Here is a 13,841-nt window from a genome sequence, read left to right as displayed (position 1 = left end):
GTCCACAGACCAGCATGTCCATAAGTATTAATTCAGAAGATTAAGGTATATTTGTTTTATTCCTTTTCATTAGAGAAAAGTCCATTTATAGTAATAAATAAAAGCAACCCTTCCAGACATATGCCTTCTTTAACAGTAATATCCCAAAGTGTGTGCTAACTTTTAAACATCCTCTGCAGGCACATAAAGCAGTGCAAGCAGTATGTCTCTGAGCTTTTCCTTGCTCTGTCTTGGGGGTGAGCCAACAGACTGGGTCTGCTCCCTGCTCCCAATTATGTCCACATTGTATTCTCTCTCTCCCTTTCTAACCTTTATTTTGGCCCTTGGGAATCAGTTGCCTTAAGAAATCATGCCCTCAGTTTTCTTTAAAAAATACAGTGGAAAAATTGTTCCTGAATGTTAGGGATGCTGTATCTCTGAAAGGGTCAGGAGAAGAATAATAAAAAAAAAAATCTGTGTGTTTGCAGTTACAGCAAATTATCTGGTTATCTGCAGAGAAGGGCAGAGGTCTTTATACACTTCTAGTGAGTCTGAATCTTTAGAACAAACAAAAATAACTTCCTGGAGGTTGGGTGGAAAGCATTTAAATGGAAGCTTTTAGAAAGTGGCTAGGTGGTCTTTTTCCTTCCAATTTCAATATCAAAGCTTTTGTGTTTGTAAGTAGTCCTGATGCTTGCTTTGCTCACACTGAGCATCATGTTGGTAATACACATGGTAAGTTGGATACCAGCTTTGCCGAAAACACATTCTTCCCACATGATCTTTTGTTAGTTTTAGGACCATCATAATAGGATTTCCTTTTCTTGAATTATCTTAATCATGTGATTTAAAACAACAAAAAAATTACATTTATTTGCTTTTGGTTTGCTAATTACTGTCAAATTGTCATCAATTATTTGGTCTCATTAGTGAATTTCCTTGATGTTACATTGTTTCCAATTATCTGCAGTTGTACAAAAGGCCTGACTAAGCCATTGTCCTGCAATGAACTCCAGATGGGCAGAGGTGTCTGTTTTAATGGGAGACCAAGTTCTTCCTTTGTGTGTAACCTTGAATGCAACACACTGAGCAGTGTTTTCTGATCTAAATTTATTTTGTTCCATTAGGAGACTGCATCAGATTCTTCCTTTACAGATGGAGGCAGCTCTCATTTAACTAGCCCTGGAAATTCTTTCTTGTCCTGCCTGTCTCTTTTGCCAGTGCAGTGTTACCTTGCCCGGTGTTAGAGGTGGAGTATTGCTGAATATCTCTGGTGTACCAATCCAATTTCTATTGCCCCCAAATATGCCAATAGAGGGCAGCTGCAATGTTGCTGGTTTTAATACAGTCCAGAAAAAAGGCAGAACTCAGAGTACATGAAGCAGAAGTCCTGGAATAGAGTTTGTGCTTTGGTTTGGTAGGGTAGAGAATTGAGTTATCTCTGTATTTTTAATATGAAATCACAAATACTATTTTCCTGTTTGTTTTATTAAAATATTGGGATACTTACAAAAAAAAAAAAAAAAAAAAAGTTCTTCACACTCATAAAAAACATCCTAAAGCCCCAAAAAGTCAATATATTGTGGAAGTTTACTTTTGCATGTCTGTCACCTAGATGGGCGCCTGCTGTTTGTTACACCAATGGACCCCTTATTTCTGATACTTTACTACCTCATAAAGGCAGACAAAGAGGTAAGCCTGCTTTTTTTTTTTCCCTCTGGAATTCTCAGGAGAAAACATTATTTCTGACTTCAGTTCTGCAGAAGTTATGCAAATTTTACAAGAAGTGGTTTCCATAATAATGGAAATTTAATTTGCTTTTAAAGCAGTATTATCTTAATACCTAGAAGTATTTTTGTTTCTTTCAAGTTTTTTGGTTGGTAAATTATGTTACAAGAGTCAGCTTTCAATCTCAACAAGCACTAATCACCTTCTTTTTTAAGAGAAGATAATCTCTTTTGTCTTTTTGTGAGAGCCTGTTCCAGAACTATTGAATTTAAAATGCTGACATGTCATAAGATCAAAACAAACTAGTGCCCTTTCTGAGGCATCAGTAAAATGGTTATTTTGGGAAAGAAGGGGAAAAAAAGAATAATTTGGATGCTATGGAGGAGGAAGGAGGAACATTTCTGTTTGAACTTGAAAGGAAACAACAACATTTGTAGAGATGCCATATCATGGAACAGCAATGGGACGATTGAGGATCCAAAAGTTGGATAATTAAAAAATGGCTTCATTGATTTATCGTGGGTGTAGCAAAACCTCACTTAAATTTCTGAAATATATCAAAAGTGGTAGACAAATTTTATTTTTTTTAATAAACAGCCTGTTTATGAAAAAAGGGGCACAAAATGAAACTGAAATGTTGATTTTTTGTTGTTGTTGGATTTTTGCTTGTTTGTTTTGTTTTGTGGAGACAATGCACTTATGCATCCTAAGAGTTTTTGCTCTAAAAGAATTTCTACAAGGTTGCTTGCTATTTTCTACTTTAGACTGCAAGTGGAGAGTGCAGGACAACAAATTATTTATGGTGAAGATATAAAGTCTTCCTATAGTTTTGTAATAGTAACTTACTGATCCATAATGATATTTTAATTATTTAAGGTATAGAGTGTGCAGAAGTTTTCTATATTTCAGTGGTCAGGCTCTGGTCCATCAGAGGAGGTCATTCCACAAGTAGTTCAGCTTGTTCCCTGGGCACTGCATTCTGAATTCATCATTCCTTTGAAAGCTTTATGCCAAACTTAAATTAGGGAAGTAGTAAAGCTCCTCTCTTAATGTGGGGTGGTGTTGAGGTAGCCTGAGTAAAGGACAGCTACTGCTGCTGTTTCTGTGCATGGGAGGAATCCTGTGCTGCCCTTCACTTTTTGTTTTCTAGGTTTTCTGATTTTGTAGGCCAGGCATGATGCCAGATAAATGCATAGAGCTGTTATGGATCCTAAAAATGGGCAAATGCTTTCCTGCAGCACCTTGCCTAGGTTAGTGTATTCTACAGTCTTGTGGCAAGGTTAGCCTGAATGCAGCACAGTCACTTCCAGCTTTAACTAATGGATGTTACAGAATCATCCTTTGCACTGTCCTTTTTGATTTTGATAGTGTGATGCAGGATTGCTTGGTGTGTCTCTGAGCAGAGCCATCTCCTGTAGAGCACCTTTCCTGGCTTAGGCTTTGTGCCCATGCATGATGTCAATGCAGCTGTCTTGCTTTGGGACACAAGCAGGTCAGTTATCTATAAGAAAGAGTTTATTGCAGTTTTATTTTTGTGTCTCCTAAATTCTTTTTGCCATGGTTATTGTGCCTTTTCTCTTTTAAGGAGAAGAAGCCCTCTAAATACTTAATTGGTTCTGCTTTTTGTGTGTTTGTTTGGGATTTTTTTCTTGTTTTTATTGTGATTTAACAATAAATGGTTACTTTTATTAAGCCTCTGAGTGTCTAGCAAGAGAATTAATTACTAATGAAAGCAGTGTACCCCAAGTGGGTTTTTTCATGCTGACCAGTATAATGAGTTCAGCCTTGGCTGCAGAGACCACGCACTCTCTAAGCATGAGAAGTTCACAGAGTCTTTGTACTGATGCACTAAAGGATCTTTCCAAAGGGAAGGTTGCCAGTTGTGCCAAACCGTGCTGAATGATTATGCATTGTTTGGCAATGGCAAAATTTGTTTGATGGTTCTGTCATGTGTGGGGCTATTTAAGTTGTGCCAAAATCACTTTATATCCCTACTCTGGCCAAACTGGAATTGACTTTGCAGAGGTGAAAGGTTAATACTGTGTTCCAGAAGCTGCCCTGCTCCTTTGAGATTTATCTTTGTGGAAGGAAAAGCAAAATTTGAATGGAAGTTATGACACTGGGTTTAATCCAACAGGTTTTGGTCTAAAACACTATTGGCACACACTGACTACTGTGTCTTATGTCATCTTCCAAAAAATCCTGCTGTACTTCACATTAGTTTCTCCCCATGTTGTTTTAAATTTGGCCTTTTAAGTGCAGTGTTTGAAGAGTTCAGCATTTTGCAGGTATTTACTGGTCTGAAATAAATATTTATAGCTTGCTTTGTAATCAGTTTCTGAATGTGTCATGTGTTACCATTCAAAATACGATCTTCTTTAAATCCTTTGTTTTAAAGCTATGGCCATTGCATGCATATATATTTATATTCATATGTGTAGTGTGTATATATGTGTCTTAACATTTTAGTAATGCTTTTGTAATCCCTTTGATGTATTTTCAGCAGCAAGGAAAGTTCCAGCCACTTGATCAAGTTGTGCTAGACTCAGAATACCCTAGCTGCCCATTGCTGCTGAAGTGTGCAGATGTTAAACAGTACATACAGCACGTAACAGAAGAAAAAGGTGAAAAAATGGGGTGGTGGGGGAGGGAGGACAAAAAAAAAAGACTCAATTTGTTAGTGTCACCTCATTACAAGACAGATTTAAATATTGCTTTTTGTTTTACCAAACAACCAAAGTGGTGGACACAGCTGTACTTTAAAAACAGAAGCTTAGGCTTAGAGCTTGTCATTGCAGTCTTGTGAATAGAAATATGTGGATCTCAGATTATCTGCTGCAACTCTGAAAATCTAATGCAGTCTTGTTGCTGGGTGTCATACAAATGATAAACCAATCAGAGCTGGCTTCTTGACATTATTATAAGTGTTGTGAAGTCTCTGACTTGGATCAGAATTTTACATCTCTCTAAATTCTTTATTTAATAGTGTAGAATGGTCTGGCTTGGAAGTGGTCCATTTTATTTTTTTTCATCCTTTGTCACAAAGCATTGAAACAACAAGTAGAAGAAAGCTGGAGAAGAATGAATATGCTGCTGAGAAAGAAGAACACAAATTTTATGGCTTTGCGTAATTTAGTGTTGTGGGTTTAAGCTTAAAGACTTAATTTTTTTAAAATGCAAAAATTGATTGGGATGCATAAATGTATGAGGGAGAAGACTCAAATGGAAAACGTTAGCGACCTGTCAATTCTGTACATAGTTTCCTCAACTTTTGCTCAGAATTCCCTTTGGTGTTGGGGCTTTCACTTTATTTGAGGACAATGTATGCTTTCTAGGGAATGGACAGGAGCGTGACATTATTTTTGCAGGTTAGCAGATACACAAAGCGTGCAAGACCTCGGTTTTTATTTTCAGTCCTTTGAATAGCATTCTACTTAGGTTTGCTAACTCCCTGATAGGGAATGGAGATTTCCCTACATGCACATGGAGATCTACAGGAGAACGTACAGGAATCTTTTGCACCACCAAGGGCAAAACTAGTAAGCTGTCTGTTTCTTATGCACTAGAGCTCCTCTGAGGAGTTGAGATTAAAGTTAAAAGATAGATTGAAAGCTACAAACATTAAGAATTTGCTTTCACAAAGCAAGCTGACCCTTATCATTGATATGTATATAAGAATAAATATTTTGATGATCTACAGATAATTGGGAAGTGACTAAGGAAAGGTAATGAGAAAATAAAGTCTGCTAAGTAAAAGACCAGACCTCCTTCTAGCTGTATAGAACATTAAGGTGTTTGTGGGGGGTGGAAGTTGTAAGTTAATTTAGATGAACAAGTTTAAGTATTTTGGGCTTGATAATGGTGCATGTGCAGTAGGGTAGGGAAGTTGCATTTGAACTTCAGGGCAGAACATGTTTCTGTTCAAAATGCTCACTTGCACAAGGGAGCAGAAAATCTAGGTAGCAAGGCTGTTGTCACATTCTCTTTGGGACTGGAGTAGTTGGAATTATGTGCTTCCATAAACACGTAATTGTGGAGTAATATTACTATTCCTCCAGCATTTCCAAAAGAGCCTACAGAAACATTTAGTTACATTTTGTATCATTTGGACCAAACAATCTTTGTCTTTGGGTGAGCTCTGGCTTTTGAGAAGGCTTCTTTAGGACAGGTGCATCTGAAAAGCAAAACCCTTTTTGCCTTCTCATGAAGTGGCAAGTATTTCCATTGAAAAGTATTTTTAAGCTTTCAGGCAATTGTTTGCCCTACAATTTGTGTAACATGGTAGCCAGGGTGAGAGAGGAGCTGTTAAACATCTGTGTACCGAATGACACAATCATCAAGGTTGGATGAGACCTTCAAGATGGTCTAGTCCAATTGTCAACCTAGCACTACCATAATCACTCCTAAACTATATTTCCATGTGCCACATCTGGACTCCTCTTGAACACTTCCATAGACTGTGATTCCACCACTGACCTGGGCACTTTATTCCAAGGCCTGATCACCCTTTCAGTGAACACATTCTTCTAATGTCTGATGCGAACGTCTCCTGGTGCAACTTAAGGCCGTTTCCTTTTGTCCTTTCACTTGAGACATGGCAAAGGAGACCAACCCTTACTTCAATGCAACTCCTTTCTGTTTCTGTTAGGTGTAGAGAGCAATAAGGTCCCTCCTGAGCCTCATTGAGAGTAAGCACCCCCAGCAACTTCAGCTGCTTCTCATCAGACTTGTGTTCCAGACCCTTTACCAGCTCCATTGCCCTTCTCTGGACACTCTACAGCACCCCAATGTCCTTCTTGTAGAGAAGAGCCCAGAACCTGAGGTGTGGCCTCATCAGCGCTGATGAGGACAGCCACTGTCCTGGTCCTGCTGGCCATGCTATACCTGATACAGGCCAGGGTGCATTGGCCTTCTTGACCATCTGGGCACACTGTGGCTCATGTTCAGCCACTGTTGACCAGCACCTCCAGATCCCTTTCTGCTGAGCAGCTTTTAGCCAGTCTGCCCCCAGCCTGTAGTGCTGCAGAGGTTTGTGGTTTGTTGACCCAAGTGCAGGACCTGGCATTTGACCATGTTGAGCCTCATGCAGTTGGGTCTCGGCTCATCAATCCAACCTTTCCAGATCCCTCTGCTGAGCATTACTGCCCTGCAGCAGATCAACACTCCTGCCCAACTTGCTGTCATCTGTGAACTGACTGAGGATGCACTCAATCCCCCCATACAGATCATTGATAAAGGTATTAGATTAAGAATTGGCCCTGGGGTCACTAGTTGCTGGCCGCCAGCTGGATGTAACACAGTTCTCTGGGCTTGGCTATCCAGAGTCGTTTTTACCCACTGTAGGGTGTACCTGTCCAAGCCATGAGCTGCCAGCTTCTGTAGGACAGTGCTGGGAGAGAGTGTCAAATGCTTTCCAGAAGTCAAGATAGACAACATCCACAGCCTTTCCCTCATCCACTAAGGAGATCATATTATCATAATGGAGGTCAGGTTGGTTGCCCATCTCAGAAGGGGAAAAATGGAGCCACATCCTTTTGGCTGACATACTTGAGTCTGCATAGGAACTTAGGACAAGGTCTGGATTATTTTTTTGAAGGGGCACTTCCTCCAAACAACAGTACAGCCTTTGGGCAGTGTTTATGTTCCCAAAACAAAACTTTTTTAAAAAGTGTTTGCTATAGACAAGATCTTGTGTCTTGGTCTAACTTCTGTATCTATTCTGATACTGTATTTGCAGTTATTATCCATCTAGGAGCATCCTCCCATGAACTGTATTCTGTTAGATAGTAATGAAGATGCTTCACTGCTTGGTTTTTTCCATTTTAGTAATATATTATGAACATCCATAAGTTTGTGTCATTTTGCCAAGAAATTGTATTAGCTGTTAAAGGTGTGTTCACTACCTGAGTTTTGTTTTGAAATGTGAGGTCAACAATGCTTTTGTCATAAAAGCTGTACACACATGCACACATCAGCTTTATGTGATGTTCTTGGATTTTCCCAAGTATGTGCCTGCATGTACATGCCACTTCTTTTCTTGTTCAGGTTTGGATTGGGTTACAGTGCGGCTTGTTCTTGTGATTTCTTTCTTTTTATAGAACACCAAGAGTACTGTTATGCAACAAACCCATTGGCACTTGCTTGCCTGTCATGCACACGTCACCTTTCTGTTTAATCCACTTCTATGTGTTTCATATTCTCATGTCTTTTATTGCTTGTAAAAAATACCAGCATTATGACTTCAGGTACTCACTCTTTTCTGGCTCTTAAGACTTGTTGTCCACTTTGTAGCCTTTCTCATTTTAGGAGTAGAGCATTAGGGCAAGAAATACCAGTTGCATTAAGGCTTCTGCAGCTCTGTTCTGCTTGACAGAACTTAACAACATAATTATTTCACTCTTCATTTAGTCTTAAGACTTTTAACATCTGTCTAAGAAATTCTTACCCCAGAGCACTCACAGTTTACACTTACTGAATTAGCAGAAAATCCACCTTCCCTGGCCTCATTCTTGAAGGGCACTGAAAATTCATTTAGTTGAATTAAATTCTGAATTACCTGCTTTAGTAGTTGTGGAAAGGGTGTGTTACAGCTCACTAAGTCTGGGTGAGGCAGGTTGTTTGCTAATAAATTCTGACATTGGATTGAATGTACAGTAGAGAGGGTTTAAGAAAGGGTTATGAATTCCAGTTCTAGAGTGTTACTCTTTGTTTCATTTTGCAAGGCAAAAGCTGCACTATGATCTTGTCTGATGTGATTAACATGAAGAGCCAAGAAAACTTACCTGATTAGAAGAACTAAATAATATTGCCAAGCTTGTGTTCCCAGGAGGTAGGAAAAAAGGGGCCCTATAAGTTTCAGAGTTATGGAAAACACTGAGAAAATGGATTTTAAAATGTGCTTTAGGCAGTTTGCTCAACAATACATCAGGGAAACTTCCAAGTCTACATTGCGATTACCCGATCACTGAACATATTATTTAATTGTAGAACCACTTATATTCCATCTATATTTCTCAAACCCAATCTTTCCAGATGTCTCAGACCAGTTTTATAGGCACCAGACACATTAGGGAACAAAAGGCTTTCCAATATATACTCATATTATCAAACATAGTCACTAACTCTCACCAATATCAAATGTGCATCACATGTTGAATGCACGTTCCAATATTGAATCCTTTTGTCAGCAGTTTGTGACTTTCATAACTCACTTTAATTCTTCAGAGGTCTCAATATTGTCAGTTTCTAGGGTTTAATAGTCAAAACTGTCAAGCACACAAAATATTTTCAAACAAAGTGATCTCTGAAGGGTTCAGTGTAATTATTTTTCACATGTTTTAATGAAAATGGCTTCACAGTTCTACATTTCCTTTCCCTGAGTCACTCTGAATCATGCTGTTGTGGGGGAGTCTGCCTGGGAATCCAGACTAGAATTACTTTTCAGCATGGGTTGGGGGATGGTGCCCAGAGGATGTCCCTTCCTCGAACTTTCTTAGATAAGAGAGGAATCCATGAATTGTACTCACTGTGCTCGAACCCAAACCGTGTTAGCCCTTTGAGAAGCAGGTTCAAGTATCCAGAGAGTTTCTCCATTTTCTGCTTTTTTTCTTTCAGAGCCATTTAGAAGCTTCTAAGTCCTAAAGCCTGCAACCAGCAATGTCACAGCTAATTGTTTTACCTGCAGCTCATCATTAAGCACGGTGTACATTAGTGTATTTTTTCATTTCTGCTCTGAAGAATTTTTGTATTTTGCTATTATACAACTATTGAGACAGATTTAAACTTTTATCCTGCAAACAGCTTTCCTTGACCTCTCCATACCCCCTGCCATGCGTACAGAAAGAGCACATAATAGTTCACTGTTTGTGTGCAATTTGGAAGAGCCAAGATAAACCCCAAAGAAGGAAATGCTGAAGGAATCGTAAATAATATGTTGTTGTTTGCCAGGGGAGAAGGAAAATGCATGAAATGAGTGTTGGAATATGACACTGTATCAGTAAATGACATGAAACAGATGTAGGTATTTATGGGAATGGTATACAGGAGATCAAAACTTATTGAAATACCTGTTAAAGAAAAGGACTGAAGCAGCAGGCTCCAAAATCTCCTGTGAAATCTTATTAGGCATCTGATTCCATTTCCCAAATGTAGCTTTCTGTGAGTTAATACTGAATTTTTATATTGAAATTTCCCTGAGCCTTTGTAATTTTCTCTTTTGCCTGGATGTTTTGAACTGATGTATCTCCAGACCACATGTAAATAGCAAGTGTTCATGATGCCCTTGTTATCGCAGGGGAAGCACTCTCCAGAATTCTTATATCATCAGGGTAATTTATGTTGCTCCATAAGTCATGAGTGAATCATGCTCTTCCTCCCACAAGGAGTGAGTTTCACTATTTTGGATTCTGTATTTTCTTTTAACATTATATTGAATTATGTAAAAGGGGGATAGAAATAAAAATTCTGCTTTAGGCACTCTGACATGAGAGGGGAGAACGGGGATAGGGAAAGGGTTTATTGAAGAGGTGGATAGTTTAGCTTCAGTAACCAGCTCTCTGTCCTGGTCCCTTACTAGGTACTGGAATTCAGTACATCAAGATTTAAGATAATCTGTTGTTTAAAAAAAAAAAAATTAAAAAATCGTGGAACCAACATTTTGTGTTATGAGATATGTAGTTAAAATCACCAGCCTGGTGACACAGGGTAGTGAAGGTGAAGTGAAACTACAAGGGCTTCAGAAGAGGCTTAGTGAATAAGAGAACCAAAGATTACACATAAATAAATAAAATCTGTGCTTTGCTGGATTAGTTTCTAATTAAAGAACTGTCAGATTGTCCAGACTTGTTCATATCAGCTCAGTCAGTTTATTTTTTTTTTTGCTTCCAATATTTTTTAAACTTATTGCCCTGATACCAAACATGTGCAAGATGCAAATTAACTTTTATAGTCTATCTGCAAGTTAAAAGATTTTAAAGGTATTGAAAATACAATCCAAACCAGACATGACTTTTTTCCTCTTGCTTGTTTTTTCTCAGAGATTGGCAGTCAGAAATTCCATAAATACAGCCAAGAGAAGACACTGAAGTGGTTAAAGAAAAAGGTATTGTGTTTCCCTTTTGCTTTAAAAATTGCTATATGTTTAAAATGGAAATGCTTATTAGCTTGTCCACATTTGCAGTGGAGCCATGTGCTGTGCCTCAGTTCAAGGTATGTGTCCTGTCCAAGAAGGACAGACATGACAGCAAAGTTGCTCCACTTGGGAATGTGATCAGGTGTTAGAGATATTAACAAGCTTGTTGCATTTCTCTGTTTGATGGGACTGGCCACGAAAGGGGCTTACATGGGGTGTGGGTAGGAAGAAGAAGCTGTCAGCTTATTGCTGTGGGCTTTGTGTAAGGTGAGGGGCTTGCTTTTGCTTTGTCCCTTTCATAGATGGGCTAGAGGAGAGTTTTAGTTTTTACAGTTTCTAAATTCTGCTGTGCTTTGAAGCTGGACAGAATTGCCTTGCTTTTTGCTACAAATGTGTTTCCTGAAGTTTTGGCAGTGTTCGCTCAGAACGGTCCTGATTGGGTTGCTATTATCCTGATCCAATCATGCTGTTCAAGAGGTCTGTAGTGTTTGCCAGAAATAAACTAGTGTTAAAACTAAGCTTGATGGGGTCTTTGTTTTGGTATAAAGAAGGTAAAGTTCATTTTACTCATGCACATGTGCCCTTAACATGATGCCACTTTATAGAAAAAGAGGGTGTGCATCACATGATGAGGAGGCCTTGTCATTTAATTTAATCAATACAAGCACAAAATCTGGTCCACTTTCTGCAGTGATGAGGCATGGGAATGAATACCTATTTTGCAATGATTACCTGAATATTTACATGTGAACAGGTACCTGCTTGTGTTGTTAAAAATACCTTCTGTTGGATCCAGCACATCAGTGCCTTGTAAAGTCTTTAATCTTTGATTTCCACCAGGACTGCCTTTGCCATCCTGCTGAGCTCAGGAGTGTTCTCTGGGCAGGTGTATTTCTCACCTGTATAATCATGGCTGCTGAGTCTGAGTAGCTCAGCTCATCTTAGGGTGTTGCAAAAGTGGTGCTGTGTTGCCAAGGCAACATGTTCAAAGACATGCTAGTTTCTTTGGGTTTTTTGAGCTCATCTGCTAGTCATTACAAATGTATATTAAATTTCACTACAGTCCATAACTTGAGTGTTTTATATGCTTGAAACAAAATTACGAGAGCTTTGTCACTGTATTAACATGTGCATAACAATATTGATACAGGCATTTCATTCTTTGGTTTTCTGTAGGTTAATCAAACAGTGAAAGCACTTAAAAGCAACAATATATCAGTAGGTGAAAGGGTGCTTGCAAGTACATTTATCAACAGTAAACAGATCACAGATGCTCAGGAAGGTAAGAAAACTAAACATCGTAATGAATTCCATTTTTGTGAAGTCACATAAGTAGAGATAGAACACATGATTGGAAATGGAAATATATTGAAATTGACCTTTGCAGTAAATTTATACCCTGTACAGAAAATTCCATATAAGTTGTGACTCTGTGCCTTGGCTTTTCCGAGTTCTTTGCTGTCTTCATCAGATGACATTGTAGTTAACAAGTACAGTGGTCTCAGCTGGGGTTCTCTGAGCTTCTCCACAGTTCAAGGAGGAAACATTTTTCTCAGTGAAGTATATGCTGAAGTGCTTTGCTGAACTGAGACTGTGTTAAAGAATAGGACACATATTTGTAATGTATATGAGTTGCCTCCTAGTAAGTGTGTCTGTATTAGACATGCTTCTTTTCATTATTATTTTTATTAGGATGCATGGAATATTAGCATTCATAGAATTCTTCAAAATGGCGAAGGGATCTTAGGAAGCCATGGTCAGGGAGAAAAGGCTCCTGGTCCAAGCATTACTTTATGCAACAAATGTATGAGTTGGATGATTTTTTTGGGTGCGCTGGCATTTTACCATCCTCAACCCACTACAAATGCACAAATGTGTAATTATTAAGAGCAAAATTTTGATAATATGTGTATTAAATTGAAACAGTCCTGTTACCAAAAAGTCTGATGGGATCCTGTTTGCTTCTATTCACCATTTTGCAATGTCCTGAATGTTACTGACACTAAATTCTGTAGAGAAACCTGAAAATGGACTCAGAATAAAATCTTCGAATGTTAATAAAAATTAAGAACAGTTTAGAGCAAGATGAACCAAAGCAAATTGTTTCTTACAACAAAGACATTGAGAAGTCTTCATGCTATTGAAAATTAAGGAGAAACAAAGCAGCTTGCTGACAAAGTGGAAAATTAACTACCAAGTCATGATATCAAAGGAAACAACATAAATGAGATTTACGAGGCAAATAGACAATTTTATAGAACAGAGATTGTAATGTATGGTTTTTAAAAAGAGACAAAGTTGCAAAAGTTGTGACTTTAACTTCACGGTAGTTTTTCATCTTTTTCCCAACCCCTATTTTTTTAAAGAAAGGGGAAAGTGTCCTGACAACAACCATCTTGACTATGCCTAAATACTTTTTCTCTGAAATTTATAATTAAGTATTTTGTCTACAGTGGGTTTTTTTCCCACCTTGCTCTTTATTTGTAGTGACATGTTTATAATAGTCTTTTTAAAAAGCTTGAGTTTTCTTATTTGTGAGAGCAGCATTGAAATTGGGAATACTGGGGTTTAAAGTAGGTGAGTTTTGGAGGTAGTCCCACTGTCTGTGGCAAGGTGAATGACAGGAAGTCAAATGGACATTACTCAACACTTATTTCTAGTAAGACTCATTTCCTTGTCTGATTTTCACTGCTGTGACAGTGCAATTTATTTCTGTACAGAATTGTTTTCATAGGGGTATTATGAAATTTCAGCACCTCAAAAATAGGTGGGTATATGTAGTTAGCATCTACAGATGTTGTAGGGCAAAAATAGGGGAGGATATAATGAGAGCAAATAGGGAAGTAGGGGAAGTTTATCATATGGGACTTGAATATTTCATTCAGAAGACAAAGGGAGGTTTGCAAGTATTCCTGATGTTTGATGAAAGATTAATTACAAAGATAGGGTGCCATAAGAACACCAGAGGAGGCAAATAGTGGTATTTTTAAATTGGTAAAGGAAG

The 13,841-nt window shown here is 38.3% G+C and overlaps 1 protein-coding gene across 4 annotated transcripts in view; it reads left to right on the top strand.

Moving 5' to 3' along the window:
* RNASEH2B (ribonuclease H2 subunit B) overlaps positions 1-13,841 on the top strand; it is a 42,933-nt gene that overhangs the window by 15,340 nt on the left and 13,752 nt on the right. For 3 of the 4 annotated variants that reach the window (XM_038137892.1, XM_038137871.1, XM_038137887.1), the window contains exons 4-7: positions 1,595-1,671; positions 4,211-4,331; positions 10,743-10,807; positions 12,014-12,119. In XM_038137892.1, the coding sequence (XP_037993820.1) occupies positions 1,595-1,671; positions 4,211-4,331; positions 10,743-10,807; positions 12,014-12,119 (369 nt within the window). The remainder of the gene's footprint in view (positions 1-1,594; positions 1,672-4,210; positions 4,332-10,742; positions 10,808-12,013; positions 12,120-13,841) is intronic. The other variant, XM_038137880.1, reaches the window with a different exon arrangement.

Source organism: Motacilla alba, chromosome 1, assembly GCF_015832195.1.
Source record: "Motacilla alba alba isolate MOTALB_02 chromosome 1, Motacilla_alba_V1.0_pri, whole genome shotgun sequence".
In the NCBI taxonomy this organism is placed as follows: Eukaryota; Metazoa; Chordata; class Aves; order Passeriformes; family Motacillidae; genus Motacilla; species Motacilla alba.
The sequence above is the reverse complement of the archived record's forward strand: the minus strand, read 5'-3'. Positions and strand labels throughout refer to the sequence as shown.